Genomic DNA, 27800 nt, shown 5'->3' on the forward strand with positions numbered 1-27800 from the left:
CTTCGTTATTCAATTGAGATCACATAAATACCGTGATGGCCCATTTCACATATTCCATTCCGCATGATGTAAAAGTTTCTTTCAATGATAAAGTAATATGGTTCAAAGGCATTTTTTGTGAAGGCCCAACGTTAACTTACTGGAAAAGGGAAGAATAATTGAATCAGAACTATTCCATTATGATTTAACTCTAAAAGAGATGAATCGAGGAAAATACATAGAATAAGAGTTGTCGATCTCAAAAGAATACATAAAGCCAGCTCATCCACACAAAATCAATAAATTTGTCACTGGGTTGCAATTAACCGTTCAAGTTTAAACTTTTGAAATCCGATTTACGATCACTCCTTGCCCGTGAGCTTGTATATTTATTGAATTCATTTATAAGTTGGATTTGAGACGTGCAAAATAAATGCAGCGCAAAAGATTTAATCAACAAATATACATGTAAAAGATAGATACATATTATCATTATTATCTTGTACTAAGGTACAATATATATTGAATTATTAAAGAGTCCTTCAACAATGAAAATAAGTTAGGATATTACATGTATAGTCAAATTTTATTACTATACACACTTCCATGATAGTAGCAGATAAATATACACATTAAAGTTAAATTTTGTAAAACAAACCTCTTTTATAATAGGTATATAAATTTATTAATTCCATGATATAAAGATGTAATTCTATCCCATTAAAGTAGTTTTTCACATCTTTTTCAGATACAAATCAGGTTTTTAACACTAGTAAAAAATAAAAATGGCTTATAGTAGTACTCAAGCTTTGCAGTTATTATTACCAAATCTATTCAAATTCAAATTCAAATTCTTTCTTCACAGTCAGTCCCTAATAGTCCTTTTAGCATAATACTAATACTAGTATTCTAGATAAACAAAAAAGGAAAACAAATCACCCCAAAAAAACATAGCTTATAAAGTAGTACGTTGAAACAATGCCAAAGGTAACACTTGAATAAGCAACCAAAAGCACACCATAACATCTACTATAAAGAGCAAGCCAAATCTAAAATGTCTTACAACAACCCGATCCTACAACGAACCCGACAAAAATGAAGCAACCACAGAAGGAGGGCGATAAGCAAGTGAAAGAACGAGCTACTGTTAAGTCCGGAATTGCTTTGCCCATAACAACAACCGAAGCACACCCAAGAAACCAAAAACAGGGAGGTAACATCACCCGATTCACCCGGATATCATGCGTTTCATATCTGATAACTTAGAACCTCACAGATGCACATAATAAATATACATTTGCATCGGGATGAGGATAATACCGTATTAAGGGACAAAGTCAATGTCCTTGAAGTACTCATGCTCAAGAGCAGCCCTTGCCGTGATTCTTTTGCTAGGATCTAAGCACAGCATTTTCTGCAAGAGAGAAACAATACATGAATTGTCTTAACATCACTATCTTTTCTTTGATTGTAAAACATGCACACTGTGTCAGCCACGTGCAAAACTGTTTTCAACGATCAACTAAAATAGAATCATTGTACAGACTACTCTTATGTAAAAGAATAAGTCAGGCTGCCAGTCTCTTATGTAAAGCTGGTGAAAATTAAACTTTTAAAATAAAAAATGAATGTTGAAAAATTGCATGCCGGTGATTTGCAAAGGCAAACCACTCTAATGCAAAACAAATATATGGTAGAAATGAAGGATTAAGTGATGTAATCTTCATCTGAAGTTCTAATACTATATGAAGAAGTTTTATATTAATATCGTTCTAAGCAACTCAATGAGAAACTCAGAACTTCTTTACAAGAATGATTCTAAGTACTCTTTGCGAACTCTAGATGACTCTAGAAAATTCTTCAATAGAAACGAACTTACACGAAGGAGGTCAAGGCCAAATGAATCAAGATTTGGTACCACAGTTGCCAGATCCTGCATATAGAGATATCAATTAAAACTTGAATATTCTGATAGTTTCAAAGAAAGAAACTGAAAAGGTAAAGATATACACTAATCACCTTGGACGGCCACTTTGGAAATGATGATTTAAAATCGGGCAGGGATGTTACTCCAGGCCATGTGTCCTCAGTTGGGGTGCCCATGACCCTTCATTACGTTAATACACAGCATAAATATGTAACTCTGGTACGAATCTTATTACAAAAGATGAAACTCGGTAGTGGAAGGAAAAGTTGATGATTGTGAAAAATGATTTGTTGTTCCACATGTATCACCTAAAAATTCTGAAGAGTTCATCAATTTCAGAGTCCCCAGGAAACAATGCCTGCTTGTTTACCATCTCAGCAAATATACAGCCAACGGACCACACATCAACAGGAGTAGAATAGTGCCGCGAACCAAGGAGAATCTCTGGAGCCCTGTACCATAGAGTCACAACCTGCCAAAGAGATTGATGGTTGAGAGAAAGAAAAGGAAACAATTTATTGGCCAGTTTGTAAGAGATCCTTTCTTGAGTCAGGTTTAAGATGATCATATATACTATTATGCGAAACATCCAGACCAATTTTGTTTGAGATATACAGCCGGTGACTCTGGAAAGGAATAAGGTCATATCAGGAGCACAGATAGAATATGAAGCAGTTCGCAAACGTTGGGTTTGTCATGTAGTCATGTTTTGGAAGATCAGAAACAATTCTCACAAGTCACAAATAGAAACTACACAATCAAGGCAGTTAAAAATTATTATTTAGGTAGAAAATCCTGCAAATATAGTATCAAGTTTTGAAGCATCTACCTCATGTGTAAATGTCCTGACAGGAATACCAAATGCTCTGGCCAGTCCAAAGTCTGCAAGTTTCAGTGCATTGGTACGCCGATCTATTAGCAAGTTTTGAGGTTTCAAGTCTCGATGAAGAACACGATGAGAATGACAATAGGCAATTCCACATAGTATTTGATACAGAAACGTCTGTAAGAGTGAAGTCAACTTAGTGATAATATCAATTTGCAAACAAAAGACTATTCACAACACTGTATGAATTATTATAATTTTGTAAATACACACACACACATACATTCTTTCTAGTATGCTTGCATGGTTCGAAATTTAACTTTTAAATCTAGCAGTCTTCCATAGATAAAGGATAAGGCAGATTGAAGTCACTCACTTTTATCAGACGAGGATCCTGTGAGAACTCTGGACAAGAATCCATGTGTTTCTTCAAATCCAAGTCCAGGTATTCAAATACCAAATACAAACGCTTCTCACTGTGCACCACATCCTGCAACCTGCAACCCAAGCATTAGAGGAAGTTTAGTGCATGAATCCTGGAAATCAGAGATAGGTAGATTGTATATTGAAGCGATTGGATTTCATTAAGGTTATCTAAAGCATAATATCATATGGACGAAAGAGAACATTCCGTGCAATATTCATTTTTGACGCTCTAATGTGCTATGCAGCCAAACCATTTGTGTTTTGATCGTACCTTACAATATTTCCATGCTGCATCTCTTTTAAAAGAGAAATCTCTCTGATAGCAGTGCTTGGCACCCCCTCATCCTCTTGCTCCAGCCTGATTTTCTTCAGGGCAATGGTTTCATTAGTTACACGATCACGAGCTTTGTATACTACTCCATATGTTCCCTCGCCAATCTTCTCCACTTTTTCATACTGCATCGTAAATCACAAAATATCAGAACTCATTACGTTACATTATTAATACAGATATTAGGGCGAACGAAATTTACCTGCTCCATCTGTCACCATTGATTTTATTCATGGTCAGTCGCCAGAACATGAACGGAAGGACAAAAAGAAATGTCAGGACACAATGCACAAGCTACATCAGCACTATATCTACCGGTGTGTAACACAAATAAATTTGATAATAAAAGTAGCACATCTCATGGATATTTCTACTTGATCGACGAAGTTTACTAAATATCATACAATTCTTAGGAAAACAGCGCTGAAGTCAACTATAGTAGCTAAACTATCTTCAAATTTGCATAATCGCCTAGATCCGTGATTTTAAATCAATTTCAACCAGCCAATCACACATATACCATCATGAAACAAATTCCTATCCAATGTAGATATCCAGCATACAATGCTAGTAAAACAACAAACCGATATGGCATTGATTCACGTCACAAGTAAAATTCCGGCCCTAGAAACTACCAAAACAGAACCAAAATTAGTAAAATCAACATGCATTCTCCTCATTTCCAGAAATTAAAGCAAAATTAAAGTAACTGCACAAATCAACCGCAAATCAATACTCAATTCAGTAAACAACAACCGATTGGTATGAATCACCGTCGCATCCACCAATTCTCCAGCTAAGATACGCGAACGAGATCGATCAGAGCTAATCAGTCAAAAGCAAGTAAATAAAAAAACAAAAAACACATACGAGCATTAAAATAATCAGGTGATGCGACAAAAAAAAAACACAGTTAACTGAGTTGCATTTTGATTAAATGCAAATAATGCAAAATCAAGCAGAACAAAAACTCGAGAAATGATGGCGTTTTTACGTACCAGAGATCGATTAATTGCAGAGAGAGAAAGAGAGAGGAGTGAAAAAAAGGAGGGAATGGGCTGAGTTTACTGCAATTTCCCGAGACAGAGCTTTCATATAGGGTTGCTCTTTTAATTTATTTATCTTTTTTCCATTTTACAATTCATCCATTGGTTGAACGTTTTGACCAAAGGTAAGTCAAGTCACTTTCTTTGCTTTTTCTTTTCTCTTTTATTTTTTTAACCTTTTAGCAATTTTAATTATTTATTTTATACACATGCATGTTAATTATTAAAGACAAATATAATTTCATATATTGTATCCCAACATGTGCCAAATTATAAATTAAGATTTATATTATCAATATTGTTAATGCTTTTACATATCATTTCATCTTCCGATAGCTAACGATCGACTGAACGTACCTAAAATACATGTTCATAAACACATCAAAAATTGAAATAGAATTTAAATATAAAAGATTCGTTTGTTGTACATGATAAGAGCGAGATAAATACAACAATACCATAATATGTTGTTTGGTAAAAAAAAATGAAACTCTTCTATAAATTAATTACTCGTTATTTAGTATTCATATTTTTGTTATTCTGTATTATATTTGTGTGATAACATAACACAATTTTTATATATCTTATCAAATATGATGTTGATATCTAATAAATTAATAAATATCTTACTCAAGTATATCATACATTATTCCAGATAGTAAACGAGCTCTAAAAATATAGTTATTAATTACAATATATACATACAATATAAAACAATTATTTAAAAAAAAAAATATATATATATATATACTCTTTCCGTCCGTGATATGGTTTCCATATTTGCCATTTCGATCCGTCCGCAATATCGTTTTCACTTTCATTTATAGAAGTGGGGTCCACAAACTTCCACTCACAACAATAATGAGACTCAAACTTCACGCAGTACATATTCACTACTATCCACTATTTTTTTAAAAATTCACGCCGTCCATAATGTGAAAACGATATCGCGGACGGATGAAATAATATTTTCTCCATAATATTTACATTACTCATGTGTACACGTATTTATGCATGTGAGAGATCCTTCATGATTTGCCGTGGAGTGTTTGTACTTTATTTTAATTTTGCTCGGGTGTTAAATAATTTAGAAGACCATTAGTAATGAAAACCATATTTTTTTTTGGAGATAATCATAATTTATTATGTCGGCCGGAAATAAAGGCGCTCGTAACTATAAGTACACGTTTTGCATACGTCACAACTTTCATCTTTTGAGGTAATCATAGTCAAATAAATCATAATTTGCTGGATCAAATTTTGTATTTAAATTAAAACACATTATTATTATTGGATATTTATATGACTACACAATGGCGCTGACCATGAAGGGAAGTTTTTTTTTGGAGATCGAACATGAAGGGAAGTTGTTCTATAATATTAGTGTCGTTTTGTATGATATTGATATATGCTATAATTATTTATTAAAGCATTCTGACTTTCTCCCTTATAATAATTTTTCTGCTGTTCATTTGCATGTGATTTTTTCTGCAAAATAATATTTTTTATCCAATTAATTTTTTGTCCACCACACCCCAACAAAATTTACTATATGGATTCGTGGATAATATTATTTTTAGTGCTCAATACATTTAAATAAACTTTTAAAGAGCATCAAGCTACTCATAGCATTGAAAAATCAAGATTAGTACACAAGGCCCATGAAAAGTAATGGGTCATATTTGGGCCTCGGGTACTTATTTCCATTGTTATTCAATAACCATTAATGAAAGTTTATCTATTCTTTTTTTTGTTTTTTTTGACAACACCCTATTTGAAATCTAAACTTACAAAATTAGTAGTACATTTTATTTTCTATTCGATCTGAATGATTAGATATGAACTTTTATATATTTTTAGTTTTGTATATGAACTTAAAAGTTTGTCTTCAAATACATTGATAAACATTAAGGTAGAAGTCGGAATTGTCAGCGTGGTTTAAATAAAAGTCTTCGTAAATGACGTAGTTGAACATAAGGTAAATTTATGTACAAGAATATAAAATTATATCAATGAGTCATTCGTCGAAAATTTTCATCATGTGTAAATTCATATATTTAGAGGCATAATTTTAAGTTCACGTGTAAAACCATAAAAATAAAAAAGTTCGTGTATTTTAGCGCAATTATGGGCGCAACTACCCATATAATGTATTAGAATTCGAAAAGGAGTATTAGAACGTATGGTTCTCAATACTTTTATGTATATGTTGTAATATCACATTTGCATGACACATTTGATATATAATTCGATATATAAAAAATACAAAATTTGGGAAAAGGCTATGAGAGGTTGTTGTCCTTGCAAATAACGCAGGACCATTCATTGAATTTCTGGTCAAAGTATAAATGAAGGCAAGCGACCTCTCCAACTATATTTTTTTAGTGCTTCTTACTTTTTTTTTCTTTTTCCATTTTTTGGTGAATTATACTTATTTTATTACAACTTATTCAGAGGAAATTAACTTATTTAAACGCCAGTAAACAATGGGATCATCTAGAGAAAATCAAATTTCTGCTCAAAATTGTGTCCAAGGTATGTGTTCTATTTATTTATTACAACAAATACATTTTCTTTTCACATTTTATCTTAATTTGTCATGATTTGATTTAATTTTGTATAGCAAATTCCCTCTTTTTTCAGAAAGTGTAAATAATTGTGTCAATTTTCAGCCAGTGCTATCGCTGGATTCAAATCTGCATTTATCGCAGGCGTTGCTACATCAATTCCTACTGTAAGTTTACATAATTATATATTTTTAAAAAATAATATATACAGATACATAACCTACATGATGAAGAACAATTAAATATTGTAATCCCTTTCTCCTACTAAAAAAGTTAAAGTACTTGTAATATATATACTTATAGTATGTTTTTGCGTAATAAAATAATTATGATGATTGATCTTACATTAAAACAGTTGCAATATATAACGATAACTAAAAATAGCAACCTCCATAATTAGTACTAAATGATTTGTCTACAAAAAAAAGAAAAAAAAAAGAATATTTCATCACCCAATTTTATAGACCGACTGACCGCGAGTATTGGAGTATTTCTGATTATGTGATTTCAGTTAGTTGCAGTTCGTACAATTCCTTGGGCAAAAGCAAATCTGAACTACACTGGTCAAGCTCTCATCATATCTTCTGGTATAATTTTATACATTTTCCAATAATTTTAATACTATATTAGCAATTATCAGAATAAATAATAAACAAATCATACTTCAAATTCCCATATAGAAAAAGCTGTATTTTAATTTTATTTTTTACTTTTCCGGTTTAGTAATGTGTCTAGCTAAAATATTTTAAGGTTTTCATCATTATAATTAAGCATATACGTTGGAATTTTAGTTATATACTATACCCTCCTTTTCACATTTAGTAAATGATTCAAATTCTAGTTTGATTTATCTATTGTGAGTGCATACAACGATATGATTTCCCTGATTAAATACGCTAACAATTAATAATAAAACATAATATATGATGCAAAAAATATAATACTATGAAATCTCATGCGGAAATTATCTTGTTGGATGAATTGCAGCGTCTATAGCAGCCTACTTCATTGCTGCGGACAAGACTATCTTGGAGGGAGCAAGGAAAAATGCCGATGCTCGCTATCGTAGAAACTAGTTGTACGTGTTATTTTTTCATGTAAAAAAATCAAAAAACAATTGTTATAATTTAATATATTTTTAAATTTGAATTTATATGTATACACAGTTTGTCTATTCTTTAAATTCACTTTTAAAAAAAGTATATAAAATTCTCACATGGATAGATTTATTAAAAAGTGTGACATGATCATTGATCAGAGACAAATAAATGTGATAGAATCCCCTCACAAAAAAAATGTGATATTAGAAAATACTAAATTTTATTATACATAATTTTTTAAAGTAGAATCACGATTGAGATTTCTTTCATTGCGTGTATATTCGTTATATATATATATACACACACACATTCCATCATATCCGAAAAGAACTTTTTATCATAATAAACATTTGAAAATAATGGAAATAGGTAAAAATATATTTTTTCTTTCCTATTCCATCAAAGTAAACGCACCTCTATACAATAAAAATATAAGCGATTAATTGCGAATTTTCATAAAGAGAAAGAAAATAATATATAAATTACGAGGCATTACATATATATAACATTGTTACTTGTGGGTAAAAGTTTATTACAAGTGCATTACTAAATTGACAACACCATTTTATTGGGGAGCCTAATGAAATAAAATTAAAAGATGTATATTCATTAATTATTTGCTAAGTATTTTATTACATCCGCCATATTCACAAGTACATGCATCGACTTCCAAACAACGCCCGGCGGCAAGCTCACCGTGCCTTTTCTTACACTCCGCCATACATTTATTTGGGTCGCAATTTTCTGCTGTCGGAGGAAGTTCTTCTTTACATTTAGCTGCAGTTAGGCTACCTGCAACGAACAACTCCAACTTCAATGAATTATATAAAAGTGGTGTGCGTATGTTGGCCTTAGCGGTAAGAGGTTAATGTCCAAGACCTGAAATATTGGGTTCGAGTCCTCCGTCAAAGTAAAGTATATTCAATTTTTTGTTAATTAATAAATAAACTTTGAATTTTTTGAATTCAACCCGAATTAAAATTATGTACACATTTAATTATACACTTTTTTTATAAAGCTAGTTGTAACGAAGAAAGGTTCGAGTCCTCCGTCATGCAGTCTTTGAATTTTTTTTGTTTACTTATATAATTTATCAAAAAAAAATTATATAAAAGTAAAAATATAGGGTTAATTGTATATAAATACACAAAGTAAAGTATATTCAAATTTTAATTAATTAATAAATAAAAACTTTGATTTTTTTGAATTCAACCCGAATTAAAATTTTGTACACATTTAATTATACATTTTTTTTAATAAAGCTAGTTATAACGAAGAAGAAAACGAGAGTAAAATTTAAGCATTCATGTAATAAACTATAGTGCCCGCATAAGATAAAATATTGTCAGAATTGTAATTAGGGCCAAATCCCGAAAAATTCAAAGTTTATGTACTAATTGACGAAAAAATAATACTGATTAAAATCAAGATTTAAGTTTACTTTGTGTATTTACAGATAATTAATCGTAGAATATATGCAGATTTCTAAATGGATTAGTTTCTTTTTGCAAAAAAATGTAATAAGAATAATTATATAATGCGAGATTGAACTGGAAAAATAATATTACATGTATAGAGAATGAGAACAACGAGAAGAGCAGCTGGCAAAATGGAACGCTTCATTTCTGATTTTAGTTTGCTGGGAAGAGCTATAGGTTGAAGTAAATATGTTTGCACCAAATAATAATTATAACAATGATGATCATATATGGGAATTGAATATTTTTTTTTTGGTGTTATATATAGGGTTGAAATGGGGGTTGAGAAAAAGATCGAGGACCGGATTATATATGGTGATGATGAAATTTATTTGGATTGAGAAAATTAATTGAAGATTTCAAAAATCGCAAAGTTGTTCACAATCTAATTACTTTCACTTTCTCCTTGAAGAAGTAAATTATCTATAAAAGGTGTAAGAAAATAAAAATAGTCATGCTCTATCAATATAAAGCTTCTAGTAAGATTATATTAATTGACAATAACTTTACATTGTCTTGAACCATTTATTCCACTTTATTATATACTTTATCCGTTTTAATTCAATAACTATATTTTCTTACTTGAACATTCCATTCTATTAAATCATTTCGTAAAATGGAAAATCAATATACTAATAAACAAATAATTATCTATCTTCATTTTGAAGTCATTTACATTAAAGTTATTATGATCCACAAATAATTATATCTTCATTTTAAAAAAGAATATATTTATTTATATCCTTATTATTTTTTAATAAATATATCATAAAAAGTTGAATTCTTTCACATAACTTATAAGTACCTCCATCCACACGAAAAAAGAGTCTCGTGTCATGCTATACACGAATTTTAATAAAATTGTTAAAGTTGTTGTAAGTAGAATAAATGTACAATTTATAGAGATAATGCTAGTACATAAAAATATAATATTAGTTAAAAAATGGAATAAAAATATAATTTATAGTTAAATATATGCGAAAATGTAGAATGCGATATTTCAAAAAGTAAAATAAGAATACTTTTAGTGGAAAAAAAAAAGGATAAGTGAGACTCTTTTTCGTTGACAACTAAAGTATACATTATTCTTTTCTTTATATAGGTATCAAGGAATTGTGACTTGTTGAATTGAGAATAGGTATTGTATCATCAATCAACGAAAATTGTAATGCGGTATGAATGACAAAAGTTTATAATTAATGTGTTAAATAATTTAATATTTTATAAATATCGAGTGTAAATGAAATTGAAAATATAAATGATAATTTTGTTATAATTTTTATGGATGAATGTAAATATTACTCCCTCCATCCCAATTTAATAGGCTAAAAGGCTTGGACACGAATATTAAGAAATGAATAGTTTATAATAGTAGAAAGAAAGTAATTTTTTGTTTGTATATATTTGTCAAAAAGTAAGATAAAGAAATAAAGAAGATGTACTTAACTATTGACATAATGACATTATGTCAAGCAAAATTAGGCTTTTTTATGCATAATATAATGCTTTTATATATTAAATAATACTAGTACTTTATTCAGAATAAAATTAATTTTCACCAAAATCCAATGTAAAAGAAGTCTGTTTTTTTTATTCAGCAATAAATTAGTGGAAATTCAGAACTATGATAGTAAAGGATAAGTTCTAACCGAAGGCAAAATATACTCCAAAATCAACAAGAGTTCATAAGCTGCAAATACAGGTTTTACAGTTACAGTGCAAAGCCTCAAAATTTGGGAACCATACACTTAATCAGCAATACAAGAACCGTATTCGTCTCAGTTGAAACATACATACAAAGCTTTCCACACAGCATAACATTAACCAACAAATCATAGCCGTCTTTGAAAACACAAACGCGCAAATAGAGAAACTATATTTGATCGAATTTACAAATATTTGACTAGCATATATATAACAGCAACCAAAATGACAATCCCTATAACTGATAGAAACAGACACATGCAGGAGCAGCCACCCTTAGTCCGCTTGTTCAATATTGCGAGTCTCTTTTGTACTCGCTGTTCAGTTCACAATAATGATAACAACGAAAAAAAAATTAAACCTCGTTGATTTGCAGAATATAAGGGGAGGAAGATGAGATGAAAGAAGACAAAGGTTTACAATTACACAGATGCAGGTTTCAAAATGCAGAAGTCTCTTACTTCCAGATTAAACTAATCCTTTCGGGGGTGTTTACTTTGCATGATTGATTATATGTATGATTGAGTATTTTTATCCTTAAGAGTAAGATTTCTCCAATCCCACCCTTTCCATGGGATAAGAATCAAGAAAAACTAGCTTGAATGATTAAGTAAACAAGGGATTAGCCTTACTATATTTATCTATCAAGACTAATCCTCCAAAGTAAACGCCCCCAAGGGGGAGGGGGCATTTACCATGAGGGACAAGATTTATCATCTAATCCTTCAACTGCTCAATCTTATATTTTATCCATCAATCATATCACACAAAGTAAACGTCTCCTTAGTTTTACAACATGACGGTACCATCTTGGCGTATCATGATTTTTGTGTTGTTTTCACAAGCACATTGTTGGATTTAAGAAAAATATCATCTAGAATCTAGAATCTCTTATAAAGCATGTATTCCCAATATTACTTTATATTTAATTATTTTTTTCTCATAATTCTATTAAATCAAAGTGAACGAGCTACACCTAACCTCATTTCAAACTGAGATGAAAGCATTATTTTCAACGTACTATGTTATGCAAAGGATTTAATATTAGAGGTAAATTCACAACAACCATAAAAAATACAGCAGAAATGTGGATATACAAATTTTTACCTGTAGTCTGGAGTCTGTAACCTCAACATGCTGGTCAAGATCATCCTATAAATCAACAGATATGAACTTCATAATCAGAACACACTATGAGTATAGTTTACAAAATCAAACAAAAGAAAACCCACAATCAGTCTTGTATGCAGATCAAGTTCTTCATTCACTGCAAGTGCAATGTGTTTGGTGCTTATGACTGTCTCCTCCAATTTTTCAAGACCCTCATCTTGCTCTGCAGGGTCAGAAGAATATGAATCAATATTAGAGGGGAAAACCAAATGAAGTTGAAGATCATAGCTACAGAAACTAGCCTCTCATGACTTGTCTTTGAAGACCAACAACCCCTTGGTTGTCAAGGCCACTAATTCTGCTCATCGCATCAGCAGGCTTTATCTCCGGGCCAAGTAAGCTGTCTCTATTAGCAAAGTTTGACATGCTCAATGTGGAAGCCATCTGAGTTACTTTTGATCTCAGATTATTTACCATGTCGCGGCGACGATTCATTTCCTTCTCTGTCCTGCATACAGAAGAAAGCAGGATGAAACCAAGTACTACATCAGCATAACCCAAACACAGGAGTTTTACTGTCAGACCAAATAACTTGGTGATAAAAAAGTGTATTTAAACAAAAATAGAATTTAAGAAACTATATAGTGGTTCACAAATGCAGAAAGAAATAAAAAAGGGAAGATAAAACAATTGGAAGCTCATAAATATACCACGTTATTCTCCCAAGTCATGACTGAAATTATGGTTGCTATTCGTACCGGTTATTTATCTACTAGATAATCATTTAGGGCTTGGAATGTGAACCATTACAAGAGATTAAGCCAAAGTTGAAATACAGGAAGGCAATTAAAGTGTGTTTAACCATGGAAAGGCAAATCGGGACAGATGAAAATAATACTACAAAATAAACTACCTAATTTGAGTCTTACAATAAGTTTCAAATTTTAAGAAAGAGCAATTAAACAACTTACAGAGATTGCTTTCCATGAAGCTTTTGTAGAAGAGACTGCAGGCTATCCAATCTGGTTCCCAATATGGTAATTTTCCTCCGCGTCGTCGATGCATGCCGCTGTGCTTCTGGCCCAGAAGGTGGCAGTGAACTTCTTTCAGATATCATGTTAGTGATATCGTCAGCAAGTCTAATTGCTTCATTATATTCCCTTACCCATGCGTCACCCGAAGCTGCCATTGTCTGAGAAAAAGATAATAAACCATTCACAACTGAGTCACCTATACAAGAAAGGTTATGCAACAAATCACATCAAATCCAAGACAATTTTTTACAAGATACTCGTTCATACTCATGTAGGTATTGATCATCCAAGATTTTGCAATTAAAAAGTCGAAACTTATTGCAATTCACAGATGTAATTCAAATAATTACGAGCACAAAGCTTCAAAGATAACAGCAAGATGGACATACAAAAGAAATCGTGATAGTCTTGCATCTATTGGATTGAACACAAAAAATTTCATTATTAATAAGAAGTATTGACCTGTTCTAACACCAGTAATTCACAAACCTAGTCTTGATTGAGCTAAATTACTTGATAAAGAGGCCAACTTGAATCGGAGTGAAAAAAAAAAAGCCTCAGAATCTGATGAAGTCAACCAATACCGGCCCTCCAGCAAAATTTCAACGGCAACGCAGCTGAAACACCTGTGATCTGTTCAATTGCATATACAACAGAAAATGAAAGAGATTATTATTTGACCTTGTGATTAGAATCGACTCTTTGAATTATCGAACCCGTAAGAGATAAATTCTGACAGGAATTGCACGAAACCTAGAACGATTATATGATTTCTCTCGAGAATTTTCAGGAAAAGGGATTTCTTGAGAATTTTCAGTAAAAGGGGGACGCGACGGGCGAAAATGATCGTACCTGACCGCCGGCTTCGTCAATTGCGTTTACACCACAAATCTACAATCTACAATATATGTTTAAATTAATGAACGTTCATACACTATAATATCTAGATTATCAGAACCGATCACCTATCCACCGTGGGCATGCATAACGTGCCCACTATGATGTGGCAATTGTAATTATAGTAAGATAATTTTAATTAGAGTAAGATTTATTAGTTATCTTTCCTAATTAAAATTGCCACATCAATGGTGGGCACATTACGCTTGCCCACGGTGGGTATGTGATCGGTTCTGTCTAGATTAATACTATATATATATATATATATACACATACATTATATAGAATATATCATTTATATAACACAATATATTATTAATTGTATATAAGTAAATCTTCATAAATTTATTACATGCCACTATAGAAATGGCATTCAATTAAAATATTACTAAAATTCATTTATTGTTATGAATTATGCCATCGTAATATTAATTATTAATTATCCATTCAAAATTATCAATACATAAATATGATATGTCATTTATACATATCATTTTTAGAAACTATATACGTATGAAACATAATTAAAAATAAAAGTTATTAATTACGATAATATGTAGTCGTTATTATATATTATATATTATATAGATATAAGTTATAAAGGCTTGATTATTTTTAAATGTTTAAAATTTCTTTTATACTTTTTTTTAAGAGAAAAGTACTCATATATTAAGAAATGTCAGAGAGAGCAATATCCGAAAGCCATGTTATAAAACTCGTTTTCCAGATCATTACATCATCACACACGAAAGCAAAGCGAGCTAGCTCATGGGCAGCTCGATTAGCCTGGTGTGAAGAAACTCAAGCACCAAATGATCCAGCGCATGCGCGAAAGCCTCAACCGAATCGTCACAGAGGGAGTTGGATTCGTGATGGGACACATGAAGTAAATACACCGCCAGGAGAGAGTCCGTGTAGAGCGCCACCGGACCAATATCATTCGCTAAACAAAAGCCAATAACAACCAGCATTGCATGTAATTCCCCGAGCAGCGTAGTGGCTGTACAACCGATCTTCTGGCAGCCCGCCGCAACGATCGCGCCCCGTGAATCTCGAGCAATGAAGCCGATCCTCACACGACGGCCAAAATCCCGGTGGGCCACATCCATGTCCAACCTAATAACGTCTTCTGGTGGAGGTACCACTTTCGGCTACCTTCTATACTTGTTGTCTAAATATTTACGAAAGAAAGACAAATAAATTCATATTTTAAAAGTCCATATATGATCATAAATCTTATCTATATTAATATTTTGATAATTTTATTTATATTTATTAAAAGTTATATATATATATATATAATAATTTATGATCATAAAAACAATATATTATTACATATTTAATTAAAAAATATGTTGTTACATACTTAATATGGCCATATAAAGTAAAATTAGCTTACAAATGTATTTTAAAAAATAAAAACTATAAATCATAAAAATATAATAAATATATACGAGTATAAAAAATTACAATAAAAATATATTTGTATCATCTATAGTAGATGAAATAAAGTAACAAATAAAAATTAAAAATATAATATTTCCAAAAATAATAACGTGATTTTTGGCGAAAAAATACAACTTGCTGATGGTTAACTTTAGAATGAACTAGTTTAAACCCTAAATTGGAATTTCTGTCTTAAACCCCATTTCACCTCACCGACTACGTGTTCCGGCAAAGGTATATTTCCTTCAGCTTATCCAGCAGCATCGAGCATCAGAAAATGCCAGAGGAAATCTGGGCGCAGTGAGAGAGTGGCCGCAAATATATGCGGATTACACCACTTAGTTTTGAAAATGAGGGGATCATGGTTTCGGGCCGTCTCGGGCCGAAAAAGCCGCCATGCCCTTGATGGTCTATGCTCGAGAAACGCCCCCTTACAGTATACAATGCGTAACCTAATTTCCAAATTCTTGGGTAATGTCGAAAGAAAGTTCTTAAATGCTACCGCTGAAGTAAAATTAAAGCGTGGTAACCTTCGTATGCACAATCATTTCTGAATGTGTTTGACTCTGGCAGCTGTTTCTGAATTTATGCGTGTTTGGTTATCTTCTTGCAATTTTCTGAAATATTTTTCATATGATAGTTTTCGCTGTTTCTGAATTTATGCAGCTATTTCTGAATTTATGCTTCATATGTTTGAAATTTCTTTGCAAGAAATTAAGCTCTGGGAGCTGTTTCTGAATTTATGCGTGCTTGGTTATCTTCTTGCAATTTTCTGAAATATTTTTCATATGATAGTTTTTGCTGTTTCTGAATTTATGCTTCATATACTTGCTTTGATATTGTTTGACATAATGTTGCTTAGGGTGTTGTTATGCGGTGTGCGGCATAGGAGTGGCGCCTTGCAAATCCGTTAATGGGCCATCGCTCTTGGCTCTGTGCTCTTATTTAACTCGCAATGCAGTAAATTTTTGTTCTATGCCTGAACATGAAGTCGGGATTGAGTCGATGGGTTCTGTTGTTTCACCTCCCTTGGGTGATTCAAGCAGTGAAGTGAAAGAGGAGGTTCGAGTTGCTGCTGATTATAGTGATTTTGATGAGCCAAAATCAAAAGCTAGAGCTATTACTCGAGAATCTATTGACTTCACTAAAATTCCTATTGAGAAGCTTCCCACCGTCCTAATTATAGGACGTCCAAATGTTGGCAAGTCAGCATTGTTTAACCGGTCAGTTTTGATCACCGAGACTTTGTTGGCATAGGGTCCATTGCTATGAAGTCTTGATTGATATTCATATTCAGTTTATATTTGGAAGTTTGGATATCATGTTTCAGTCTTCCATGCTTCATTGACTTGTATATTCAAGTTAGCTTGTTGGATTTGTAGTTTGATTCGGAGGAGGGAGGCACTTGTTTACAACACCCCTAATGACCACGTTACACGTGATATAAGAGATGGAATTGCTAAATTGGGTGATTTGCGGTTTCGAGTTCTAGATTCAGCTGGCTTGGAGGCAGAGGCTTCTTCAGGTTCTGTTCTTGGTAGAACTGCTGCTATGACCGGATACGTGTTGTCAAAAGCCCATTTGTCACTTTTCTTGATCGATGCAAGGTTAGGCTTATTTTTTCTATATTTACTTTCTTCAAATGCTTGTAGAATTTTCCATGCACGTGTATGTTTAGAACTTCACTTTCTTACCTATGCTTTTTCTTTGTGATATGCAATTAAAGATCAAAAAAGAAAGTGAAAGACTCATGACAATTTGTTTTATTTGTATTTGTGTTGCTGAGAAACGCTTTGTTATTGATGCTTAAATTATATTCTATTAATTTGGTTTGCATGTATCAAGTGCAGAGATGGACTACAACCGTTGGATTTGGATGTCGGAAAGTGGCTAAGAAAGCATGCACCTGGTATGAAGACTATAGTGGTAATGAATAAAGCTGAGTTGCTTGATAACATTTCTGGTTCTCTTGGTTCTGCTGCTGGGGAAGCTTATACATTAGGATTTGGTGACCCTATTGCTCTATCTGCGGAGACTGGATTTGGGTTGGCAGAGCTTTCTGAAGCTTTGAGGCCACTGCTCGAGGATTATGTGCTCCAGAACGTAGATGGTAAATTCTCAAGGTTCTGTTTATAGCTATTTGATCATAGACTTTAATTCAATCATTTCAATCCAATTTTGAGATTTTAAAGACTTATAACTAGTCGTGATTTTTTTGTGTTTTCATGTGTTGTATCAAATTTGCTATGTTTATCATTTAATGTTTTTTTATTGTACTTGCTATGATTTTTACGGGGTTTTATGATTTACGTCTCGGGCTTCCTTGAGGCTAAAAACACATTTTAAAACCTTGGGCCTGTACTGATGTGTCTTAATTTTTGAAGTTCCTGATGGAATATGCGTTTTTGTTCCAGTTCTAGATGAAGATACTTGCGATGATAGCTCCTACTTGGATGAGAATATTGACTCTAAGCTTCCATTGCAGTTGGCAATTGTTGGGAGACCAAATGTAGGGAAGTCTACTTTGCTGAATGCTCTCTTACAAGAGAACCGAGTTTTAGTAGGACCGGAAGCTGGTTTAACTCGAGATTCAATTCGAGTTGAATTTCAGTATGAGGGGAGAAACGTTTATCTTGTAAGTAAGAGATTATCTGTCATTAGTTTCCTTATTGTGCTAGAGATGTTTGTGTTGATTGCATAAGATGATTAATGAAGGGGACGAAAATCCATTGAGCTTATAAGCTCCCCTAAAAATAAGTTTCTCAACCCCAACTTATTTTTTCATTATGTTATAAGCAACGATTGTTTTAAAAATATTATTCAATTATGATCTGTGATTTCCATCATATATCCTTTGAAAGATTTTCTCTCTCTAGCACAAAGTTCTATCTCTAGCTTATAAACTCAATTATCCAAACACATTGACAACTTATAGATTCCAACTAATTCATTCCCCATGGATAGTCCGTACACCAAAATGAAGTTTCCCAAGAATAATTTCTCGGAGTGCATAATAAAACAACACCTAACATTGTTTTCACGTTTTGATATTTTCTTTTCCAGGTTGATACCGCAGGTTGGTTGGAGAGAACAAAACAGGACAGGGGACCATCATCCTTGAGCATTGTGCAATCAAGGAAAAACCTAATGAGGGCCCATGTGGTTGCGCTAGTTCTGGACGCAGAAGAGGTCGGTTTTCTGTAACTGACATTTGCATTAATTGGTCTCCGAAGCACAGTTCTTATCTTTGTATGTATTTTTGTGCTTGCTTTTAGTTGGACTAACAGTCACAAGCTTCATTATGTTTCAAGTATGCCATTGTAATTGAGATCAAACTTTTTTTTCCTTCTAACTGAAAAGATGCCTGCCTGCATCCTATATGGTGGATGCTTATCACACTTTTTTATTGCACTAAAGGATAAATGAAGATAATCGAATATTTCATGCATGTTCGTCAATGTTATGTTCATATCTCAATGCGTCTTATGCTTTTTTGGGCATATGATGATGCATATGTTCCATTATCTATTGTATTTTAGAATCTTAAGTATTTAACTGCATTTGCCTCCGGAAAACTCAGATTCATAGGTTAACAAGGACACTATTGGTTGTCTCTACTGATTGCTTATGCCCCTGAATCCTTACATTAGCTTCTTGTTCTTCTACACTAATATTAGTCCATAATACTATTAGTACCATTTTTCATTTTTTCAGGTACTTATGTTTTTGAATAATATTGAGGTTGCTTTGTTAAACACTTTGTTTGGTTTTGTTGCCAAGGTCTGTTTTAAAACATCTCAATGAAGATATTAGATATTGACTCCCTTTTTTCCTTTTCCCCAAAAATGTCTAGTACAATGGAGTGCCCTTTCTTAATGAACTATGTAATACATTTACCTTTTGTTTCTAGTCTACTATATTATCTGTGGTTCCGTTTCATATTTTGGGGTGGACATCGGAGCCCCAAAAGTGCAGTATGTGAGCTACCCTTTAGGGTTGATATAAATAGACCTACTCTTGATTACATTTGGAATGCTCTAGTATTTTTCTTTCCAATATAACATGCTGTATTATTTTCCTCATATAGATTGCCAAAGCTAAACGAAGTATGAAACATGCTGAAGTAGTTATAGCAAGGCGAGCAGTAGAAGAAGGGCGAAGTTTGGTTATTGTGGTGAACAAGATGGATCTTTTGAACGGTAAACAATGTGAAAGGGTTCTCAATGCTGTACCTGAAGAAATTCAGAGTGTAATTCCCCAGGTCAGTAATGAGAACCTACAACAATTTCTACAGTTATATATTTTGGTTGGTGGTTTACAACTTGATATTTGATGTAAATTTTACCAAAATCAAGTTTTATTGTTATTTTGCCTGCAGTAGCAGGTGTTTGAAGTGTTTTGTTCAAAGTTTGAGTCGTTGTTGGCATTTTTATTTTACTATCACAAGACCAACACGCGCACATGATTATGACAATTTCATGTGTATTTAATGTACAGAACTCTTTCCTATTGGGAACGATCTTGGAGTAGAAGCATAAAGCCTTCTCAAAGATATTATACTATACGTTTGTACACATTCTATTCTGCCTGGTTTACCAGTTAAAAGCCATGTGAATTTTGCCTACTTGTTTTTCGATAAACTAACAATTAAGCAATTAAATTTAAAGACTGTATCCCGGTGGATTAGAACCCAAGACCTTTGGTCTTAGCCTAGGCATTAACCACTCCACAGCTAGGCCAACACACACACATTCTTGCCTACTTTTGCTATATATTTGTGTTGCATCATCACTATCCTAGCATTTGTGCTAGGATAGTGTTCTTTTTTCTTTCTGTCATTTATCCTTGTTTCTCGTTGATGGGTGCACCTCTCGTGCATGGTTTAATAAATTTTACTTATATATGTAAAAAAAACCTCTTCTTCTTGCCTTATGCACCCAAAAGAAGAAAACAGGAGTCAAAAGGAAGGGAATATAATGATAGACTTTTGATAGCTAGGGATTCCAGTCTTGAATTGTTTTTGGAGAGCATAATGGCCAATGAGAGTAGTTTTATTTTGTAACTGGTCATACTGAAAATATTTGCTCGTCTCCAAAAGTGCTTCTGTTAAAATAATGTCGTAAGCTTTCATTTGATGATAGTTTGTGAGCAGGTGACCGGGTTACCCGTGGTATTTGTTTCTGCACTCGAGGGCAGAGGAAGGATGGCTGTGATGCGCCAGGTTGTTGATACATATGAAAAATGGTGCTGTAGACTGCCCACATCTCGTCTGAACCGCTGGTTACGCAAGGTTTGATTCCCCTACTCCTGTAAGACTCATGCAACTCGTCGTTGATTGCCGTCGTTTCCATTTGTAGGTTATGAGCAGACATTCTTGGAAAGATCAGTCTGCCCAACCCAAGATCAAATACTTCACTCAGGTGAAGGCCCGGCCGCCTACATTTGTTGCGTTTGTGAGCGGGAAGGTTCAGCTGTCGGATACAGACCTCAGGTTCTTAACGAAGTCGCTCAAGGAAGACTTTGATTTGGGCGGAATTCCTCTGCGTATAATGCAGCGCAACGTTCCTAGACGTGGCGATGGCAAACCTGCTGCCAAAAAGAACGCACGAGCTGCTGGAAAACCTACGCGACGCGTCACATCCGATAAAAGGGGCAGCGCTGCTGCTTTACAAGACATTGAAGCTGCATCACAATCTTAACTTTTTCTTCTCTTTGTATATCAGACTTTTTTCTTAGGGGAAGTAACCTTGGGACCTCCAGCATTCTCTGGTGTATAGCATAGTTTTTTTCGTAGTATTAAAAAACTCTTATGTTCAACATTATGTCCACTCTACAATCTCCCCTTCAAAATTCACATACCAATAATAATTAGTAATATAAGTCCATTTTAAGTGTCTATGTTTCTGAAACGAGTAATTGGAGTTTCAACTTTAAAAAATAATTGATGATTATGTGTATTCGAACACCTAATTTCATTTAAAAATATAGACGTGTGAATTTCAATAAAAAACATATATATTTATATTATTAGTTTGATGTATATCTTATTGAAATAATGTCATCGATATAATGATAATAAAATTCATCTATAATAAAGTATGCATATATTTGAGGAATGTATAAAAAAATATATGCATACGAGGGATGGGAAGCATATTTTATACTTATATTAACTCATTTCATAACTTAACCCATAAAAAACAATATCAAGAAATTTTGCTCCTCCTCTTCCAATACCTTCAATATCTTTACGGAATTACCAAAAACACGCTTCTCTCCTTCCTAAATCACAGCTTCTTCTCTTATCTACAGCTCCAAGAAACATAATAATGGCTTCCATCGCGCTAAAATCTACTCAATTGGGCATCAACTGCATCCCAAATTCGAACATCAATCGATGCAAAAGCGCTAATTTCTCTTCATCATTTTCCTGCTCGTCGCAGTTGTTTTCGCCAAAATTAAAGCTCAGAAGCAACTCGACAGTAACGGCGGCAGCGAAGAAGGAAAATAAACCCAAGAAAAAGAGAAAAGAAGATAGCCATAGCTTCATCTCCAGGCCCGATGAAGCCACTGGCCCTTTTCCCGAAGCTGTGCTTCTCAAACAGGTGTGTGTGTGTGTGTGTGTGTGTGTGTGTGTTTTTTATTTTTCTTTTTTCGAATTTTGTCAAGTTTTTGTCAGATAAATTGAATTGTTGAAGGTGGGTGTTTTCTTTTTCTTGTTTGCTTTATTTATGTAGATGAATGTGGTTTCTTATTTGATGTTGTGTTTGCTTGTTTGGGCAGAGGAATGTTGAAGAAGATGATGGTAGACTTATGCCGGAGTTTGCCGACGTTGAAGAGCGTGAGTTCATTGGGATGTTTCTTGTTTTGTTGCACAATTAAAATGATGATTTTTGCTTAGTTAAATGTGAAGCAGTTGTCTGTTGTTTCTTTGTGTTGGGTTTCATAGTTTTCTGCAGCATTAATTAAGCTAAATTATACTCCTCCGTCCGTAAAAAATAGTTTTAGGAGGGAGCGACACGTTTTAACAAGAAGTGGTTGAGTATATTGTCAGTGAATGAAGGGTCTTATCTTATCGGTAATGTCCATAATGATTAATTAATTGTTTTGTGAGCGGAGAAAGAGACACCTTGATGGCCGTATATGGTAGAATAGATAAATAATGATGTATATTGAAGTTAATATGTTATGGAGTAGTGTCTATAAATGAAAATTGACTATTTTTGTGGACGGAGGAAGTATGGTTGATAGTAGTTGAATGTGAACAAAAGTGATGTGACCAACTTCTGATTTGCAGGTGAACTCTTTGAGGCTTTGAATCTGCTGCTAGAAAGTGATACAGATGTTGATCAAAGTAAGAATTTCTCTAATGATTTCTTGGTATTTTGATTTTGATTTTGATTTCTAATAGATAAAGGATCAGTGTTGTGATACATTTGAACACGGAAACACTTAATGTAGTTCAGATCCTATGTTCGTGCCATAATCTACTCTCGTGCTTTGTTTCACAGCCTAATGACCTATGATATTATCGATATGAATATGATGAAGTGCGCTCGTAAAATGAAATCATGATAGGGAATCAGAAGGACCTTGTGTCTCGTTAGAATGCTGGCTTGAAGTGATTAGTTGTGTACCGTTTCTTGATATTTTTTAATTCTATTTGTAATAGATGAACAATCAATGATATGATGTTGGGGTTTGGGAAAGGTTTAGTGTTTGTAGAAAACAAAAGACAAACCACAGAAGTAGTTCGATTCCTCTGTTCATACCTAATGAATCTATTAGTATCATGTTTTATTTCATAACCTTATTGTATTATGATATTATCAATATGAATGTGAAGTGAGCTTGTAAAATGACAATACGAAAACTCTCAGCTTTTCCCAAACCCGAACATCAGAAAGCTGACTGTTCATCCGTCACAAACCAAAATGACGAGAAAACTGGACACATTAATCACTTCGAAAATGCATCTGTATGACAAACGAGATCCTTCCTTTCGTATCATCATGTTTTTCATTTTTTTTAAGTGATTGATCTGTCTTATTTCTTTGAACAGGGCGACATTATGAAGTCGTATATCTTATCCATGAGGATCACAAAGACGAGGTTGAGAATGTGAACACCAAAGTTCAAGGTATTTTTACTCTCCTTATATGGTGTCCGACATCTTATTGAATCAATCTTGTGTTGATAGTTGTTTGTGATGAAAGTTGGAAGCTCTTCTTCCTCTTGTACTCGCCTCTCTCTCTCTCTCTACTTGGTTGATCATGCTGTTTTTTAGAATATGACATGTTATTGAATCATTGAATCTAGCATTGATAGTTGTTTGTGATAATAGTTGGAAGCTCTTCTTCCTCTCTTAGTCGCCTCTCTCTCTCTCTCTCTCTCTCATCTTGGTTGATCATGATGTTTAATAGTAGTATGTTATGTATCTCAAATGTTGTCTGTTTTTTAAGAATTCTTGAAGGAAAAGAAGGGGAAGATTTGGAGATTCAGCGACTGGGGCATGCGTAGGTTGGCGTACAAGATAAAGAAGGCGAAGAACGCCCATTACATCCTCATGAACTTCGAGGTGGAAGCTCGATGGATAAATGATTTCAAGAGCTTGCTAGACAAAGACGAGAGGGTTATCCGGCACCTTGTCATGAAACGGGACAAGGCAGAGACGGACGATTGCCCTCCTCCTCCTGAATTCGGTACATTGCGCGCTGACATGGTTGATGATGATGATGATGATGATATAGACGACGAGGAAGAAGAGGAATACGATGATGAAGACGGGGGCAACGACGGCGAGGATGATCAAGGTATTATCTATGTGAATGATGTGGAGGAAGAGAGTAGTAGCTCTCTAAGCAATACGCCAAAGCCTCATAAAGTGGGACGATAGGTGATTTTGTTAGTGTAAACTTCAACTTATGATTTTGGTTTGTAATAGCTAGTTGTGTAAGAGAGAGAGAGAGATGAAGAAATATCAGACTTTTTCTTTGGGGAAATCTTGGGACCTCCAGCATTCTCTTGTGTATAGCATTTTTTTTTTCATGGCATTTGCATTTACTGATGGGAAGAAACATTTACTATTTTGCAAACGAAATTATTCAGAACTACAAAAATATGTTAATAAAATAATAAATAAATTACATTTTTTTTTTGTTACACTCAAAAGATTTATTAACCTAGTATTCGACGTGACACGCTAGTTAATTTTTAGAGATGGCTATAATTTATGATCCCTAGTATTTTTTCAAAAATAACATGAACTCTTGTAATTAATCACATTGTTTTTTTACAATTAATGAACTACTAATTAACCTACACTCAATCTAATTTGAACATCGATTTTGATTATAAAAAAACATCAACAAATTAAGCACACAAATATTAATATTAGATAGATAAATAATAACATGTCATGGGCACAACTTCAATATATAGAAAAGCTTTGATCTAGAATAACAGGATCCATTTCATTATAGTTTTTTTTTTTTTTGATAAATCCATTTTATTATAGTTGAATGTAACAAAACATTATTTTGGAGGATTATTACACTGGTAGCGACATTCACAAATTTGTCTTATCTTATTACAACGTCCCGTGGCACCGTATCCACGCGCTCTCTTGCAATCGAATTGGCATTTATACGCAGCACACAATTCCCCATTTGAAGGAAGTTCTTCGTCACACGTCTTAAATACTTGGCTTTCTGCACAAATAACTACAAAAAAAAAAAAAAAGTTAAAAAAAATGTCAAAAAAATAAAATAAAAATTGCAACATTTTTTAGGGATTATTTAGGAAAAAAAAAAGTATTTATCATGAGATTGAAAATTGAAAATCATTACATGAAGAGAGGATAAGCATCACGAGAAGAGCTGCGAAAATGGAACGTTTCATTTCTGATTTCCTTTTGATGTGTAATGAAGTATTAGAGATAATAGTAATGATCGAAATTGTGTGGTAAAAATGCAAACTTTTGATGCTATATATATAGGGTAGAGGTGATCCGAGTTAAATTAAATGGGATAATGGCAACAAAATTAAGGACTTTATTAATACCTATTAATGAAGGTGATTTCCGTTTCAAAAAAAAAAAAAAGGGTTAATAGTGTTTTATGTCTCGAACTTTAAGCGTTTTTTATAAAATATTTCGAATTTTTATTTTTTTTATAGAAAATTCCGAACTTTCAATTTTTTTTTCACAAAATATCCAACTATAAACAATCTGGTGACGAAGAAATGACTTGTCTAGCTTGTCGAATGAAATATTTTGAAGACTGTCATTGTTAGAAAATCATATTAGGAACCACTATTATTGAAAAATATTGAAAGTTTTGGGATTTTTGTCATCTTTCCGTCACCAGATTTTGTATAGCGGGTCATTTTGTGAAAAAAATTGAAAGTTTGAGACATTTTATAAAAAACGCTGAAAGTTCGGAACACTATAAACCCAAAAATAAATAACACAGAGATTCTGCTACAGTTTATTTTTTTATTTTTTACTTGGGGGAGGGTAAACAAGAGTTCGCACCGCTTGACTTGATAAACTAGTCTTAAACATTTTTTTATATATATTATGATATCACCTTCTTCGAAAATAGTAAAATATTGCCAAAACAAGTAAGAAATGAAAATTAATCATGCTTTTCGATATGTTTTTGCGATAAAGCTTCTAGATAAGCTCATCGGAACTAAATTGACTGTTTTTCCCTAAATCGTTTTGTAGAATTAGGTTGTACTTTTTTTTAATTAATCTTTCTAAATAAATAATATAATCAAATATAAATTTACCATTTAAAGTGAGAATAATATATTTGTTACTTGTTTTGACTTTTGAATGATATTTATCTACTCTTTATACCGTGATACAAAATTTATACATTGCCCAAGAGAAAATATGTTGCTCGAAATTTTATATTGTTTGTTCGAATTTTTTATTATATCAAAACAAATGAGGTATAAAATGGTAAATGAAGTTTATTCATTTTTTATGTTTTTTAGGGGACGTTTACTTTACATGATTGATTATATGCATAATTGATTATTTTTATCCGTAAGAGTAGGAGATCTCAAATCCCACCATTTCCATAGGATGTGAATCAAGCAAAATTAACTCGAATGATTGAAATCAATGACCTTGGAATATTCCAAAGTTGCAATACAACAAAATAAACAAGAGATTTCCGATTACACATTTTCTTTATTTCTTTTCAACTTTATTTTGTGATTAATAGCATAAATATCATTTTCACGGGGCAAAGAAAACATAGGAGCTCAAAAAATAATTAAAGCTTTTGTCATGGTAACCTTTTAATGCATGCCCATAACTTTTTCTCCTAACATAACAACAAAGGAATATGACTTGTTTTCAATTCATGTATTGAGTGAGATCATACATACCGAACTTAATTTGAAAAATCTTCACATAATCAATTATTTCACCTCCTAACTTTGAAAATTGTCACCATTGCTTCCATTTCCATACACTTAGTTAATTATTTCACCTCCTAACTTTGAAAAATCTTCACATCATCAATTATTTCACCTCCTAACTATTGTGATGCATATGTATCCTTTTTTTAGAGGAAAGAGAAAATGTTAGGCTTATATGATTGGAGAATCGGTTGATAGGAAGGAAAAAATTAAGTATCTAATCTATATAATAAATAAAAGCGGAGTTTTTTCCCTTCATACTTTTCCTCTTTTTTTCTCTTTCTTCTTCCACCATTTTTTTCTTTTAGGTTTTTATATTTTAATTCTTTTGTGAACATTATCAAATTCAATTTATGAAAAAAAATTTCAATATGCATCTTAAATTTAACACTGTATAAAAATCATTAAAAATAAATTTAATTTGATTAAGTTATAAAAAAAATAAAATATTTTATTTTCTATCTCTTTATTAAAATTTTACAGCTTTTTTATT

The 27800-nt window shown here is 32.7% G+C and overlaps 5 protein-coding genes and 1 long non-coding RNA gene across 11 annotated transcripts; 3 read left to right on the plus strand and 3 right to left on the minus strand.

Moving 5' to 3' along the window:
• Nucleotides 1–978: 978 nt before the first annotated feature.
• Nucleotides 979–4568, minus strand: LOC131015426 (cell division control protein 2 homolog A-like). 2 transcript variants are annotated; one of them, XM_057943820.1, is made up of 9 exons: nucleotides 4488–4558; nucleotides 3692–4314; nucleotides 3430–3614; nucleotides 3109–3229; nucleotides 2736–2909; nucleotides 2215–2378; nucleotides 1999–2086; nucleotides 1859–1912; nucleotides 979–1393 (listed from the first exon to the last, which is right to left on the minus strand). In XM_057943820.1, exons 2-9 carry the CDS (start codon nucleotides 3698–3700, stop codon nucleotides 1304–1306), a joined length of 885 nt encoding a protein of 294 aa, XP_057799803.1. In that variant the 5' UTR covers nucleotides 3701–4314; nucleotides 4488–4558; the 3' UTR covers nucleotides 979–1303. The 2 variants fall into 2 exon arrangements, with proteins under 2 accessions (XP_057799803.1, XP_057799804.1); XM_057943821.1 differs by lacking the exon at nucleotides 3692–4314 and having other exon boundaries at nucleotides 4484–4568.
• A 2336-nt stretch (nucleotides 4569–6904) lies between these two features.
• LOC131015480 (early nodulin-93-like) lies at nucleotides 6905–8263 on the plus strand. The gene is made up of 4 exons (XM_057943904.1): nucleotides 6905–7070; nucleotides 7208–7269; nucleotides 7614–7689; nucleotides 8090–8263. Exons 1-4 carry the CDS (start codon nucleotides 7022–7024, stop codon nucleotides 8176–8178), a joined length of 276 nt encoding a protein of 91 aa, XP_057799887.1. The 5' UTR covers nucleotides 6905–7021; the 3' UTR covers nucleotides 8179–8263.
• A 3079-nt stretch (nucleotides 8264–11342) lies between these two features.
• On the minus strand, nucleotides 11343–14479 carry LOC131015441 (syntaxin-51-like). 5 transcript variants are annotated; one of them, XM_057943848.1, is made up of 7 exons: nucleotides 14381–14479; nucleotides 14113–14161; nucleotides 13466–13686; nucleotides 12797–13002; nucleotides 12617–12717; nucleotides 12492–12536; nucleotides 11343–11701 (listed from the first exon to the last, which is right to left on the minus strand). In XM_057943848.1, the coding sequence occupies exons 3-7, from the start codon at nucleotides 13681–13683 to the stop codon at nucleotides 11570–11572; spliced, it is 702 nt and encodes a 233-aa protein (XP_057799831.1). In that variant the 5' UTR covers nucleotides 13684–13686; nucleotides 14113–14161; nucleotides 14381–14479; the 3' UTR covers nucleotides 11343–11569. The 5 variants fall into 5 exon arrangements, with proteins under 5 accessions (XP_057799831.1, XP_057799830.1, XP_057799828.1 ...); XM_057943847.1 differs by having other exon boundaries at nucleotides 14059–14161; XM_057943845.1 differs by having other exon boundaries at nucleotides 14042–14161.
• Nucleotides 14480–16006: 1527 nt separating this feature from the next.
• LOC131015339 (uncharacterized) lies at nucleotides 16007–21762 on the plus strand. Its single transcript, XM_057943705.1, has 9 exons — nucleotides 16007–16396; nucleotides 16734–17094; nucleotides 17254–17478; nucleotides 17722–17981; nucleotides 18286–18506; nucleotides 18935–19060; nucleotides 19959–20132; nucleotides 21024–21161; nucleotides 21229–21762. The coding sequence occupies exons 1-9, from the start codon at nucleotides 16222–16224 to the stop codon at nucleotides 21568–21570; spliced, it is 2022 nt and encodes a 673-aa protein (XP_057799688.1). The 5' UTR covers nucleotides 16007–16221; the 3' UTR covers nucleotides 21571–21762.
• Nucleotides 21763–22037: 275 nt separating this feature from the next.
• LOC131015425 (protein REGULATOR OF FATTY ACID COMPOSITION 3, chloroplastic) lies at nucleotides 22038–24873 on the plus strand. Its single transcript, XM_057943819.1, has 5 exons — nucleotides 22038–22476; nucleotides 22655–22712; nucleotides 23169–23225; nucleotides 23934–24011; nucleotides 24334–24873. The coding sequence occupies exons 1-5, from the start codon at nucleotides 22201–22203 to the stop codon at nucleotides 24765–24767; spliced, it is 903 nt and encodes a 300-aa protein (XP_057799802.1). The 5' UTR covers nucleotides 22038–22200; the 3' UTR covers nucleotides 24768–24873.
• A 398-nt stretch (nucleotides 24874–25271) lies between these two features.
• Nucleotides 25272–25869, minus strand: LOC131015483 (uncharacterized). Its single transcript, XR_009098517.1, has 2 exons — nucleotides 25720–25869; nucleotides 25272–25593 (listed from the first exon to the last, which is right to left on the minus strand). It is a non-coding gene; the product is annotated as an uncharacterized LOC131015483 (long non-coding RNA).
• Between the last annotated feature and the right edge of the window lie 1931 nt (nucleotides 25870–27800).

Source organism: Salvia miltiorrhiza, chromosome 3 (genome assembly GCF_028751815.1).
Source record: "Salvia miltiorrhiza cultivar Shanhuang (shh) chromosome 3, IMPLAD_Smil_shh, whole genome shotgun sequence".
NCBI lineage: Eukaryota > Viridiplantae > Streptophyta > Magnoliopsida > Lamiales > Lamiaceae > Salvia > Salvia miltiorrhiza.

Excerpts from the sequence above, each read along its gene's own strand:
- LOC131015426 (XM_057943820.1), bottom strand. Across the intron at positions 3,230-3,429 it reads CAGCATGGAAATATTGTAAG|GTTGCAGGATGTGGTGCACA; the intron begins GTACGATCAAAA and ends CTTGGGTTGCAG. Across the intron at positions 1,394-1,858 it reads TTGGCCTTGACCTCCTTCGT|AAAATGCTGTGCTTAGATCC; the intron begins GTAAGTTCGTTT and ends TCTCTCTTGCAG.
- LOC131015480 (XM_057943904.1), top strand. The coding sequence starts at position 7,022 with ATGGGATCATCTAGAGAAAATCAAATTTCTGCTCAAAATTGTGTCCAA. Across the intron at positions 7,270-7,613 it reads TTGCTACATCAATTCCTACT|TTAGTTGCAGTTCGTACAAT; the intron begins GTAAGTTTACAT and ends ATGTGATTTCAG. Across the intron at positions 7,690-8,089 it reads AGCTCTCATCATATCTTCTG|CGTCTATAGCAGCCTACTTC; the intron begins GTATAATTTTAT and ends GATGAATTGCAG.
- LOC131015441 (XM_057943848.1), bottom strand. The coding sequence starts at position 13,683 with ATGGCAGCTTCGGGTGACGCATGGGTAAGGGAATATAATGAAGCAATT. Across the intron at positions 13,003-13,465 it reads CTTCATGGAAAGCAATCTCT|GACAGAGAAGGAAATGAATC; the intron begins GTAAGTTGTTTA and ends TTCTGTATGCAG. Across the intron at positions 12,537-12,616 it reads ATCTGCATACAAGACTGATT|GATGATCTTGACCAGCATGT; the intron begins GTGGGTTTTCTT and ends GTTGATTTATAG.
- LOC131015339 (XM_057943705.1), top strand. The coding sequence starts at position 16,222 with ATGAGGGGATCATGGTTTCGGGCCGTCTCGGGCCGAAAAAGCCGCCAT. Across the intron at positions 16,397-16,733 it reads TGAAGTAAAATTAAAGCGTG|GGTGTTGTTATGCGGTGTGC; the intron begins GTAACCTTCGTA and ends AATGTTGCTTAG. Across the intron at positions 21,162-21,228 it reads TGAACCGCTGGTTACGCAAG|GTTATGAGCAGACATTCTTG; the intron begins GTTTGATTCCCC and ends TTCCATTTGTAG.
- LOC131015425 (XM_057943819.1), top strand. The coding sequence starts at position 22,201 with ATGGCTTCCATCGCGCTAAAATCTACTCAATTGGGCATCAACTGCATC. Across the intron at positions 22,713-23,168 it reads GTTTGCCGACGTTGAAGAGC|GTGAACTCTTTGAGGCTTTG; the intron begins GTGAGTTCATTG and ends TCTGATTTGCAG. Across the intron at positions 24,012-24,333 it reads TGTGAACACCAAAGTTCAAG|AATTCTTGAAGGAAAAGAAG; the intron begins GTATTTTTACTC and ends CTGTTTTTTAAG.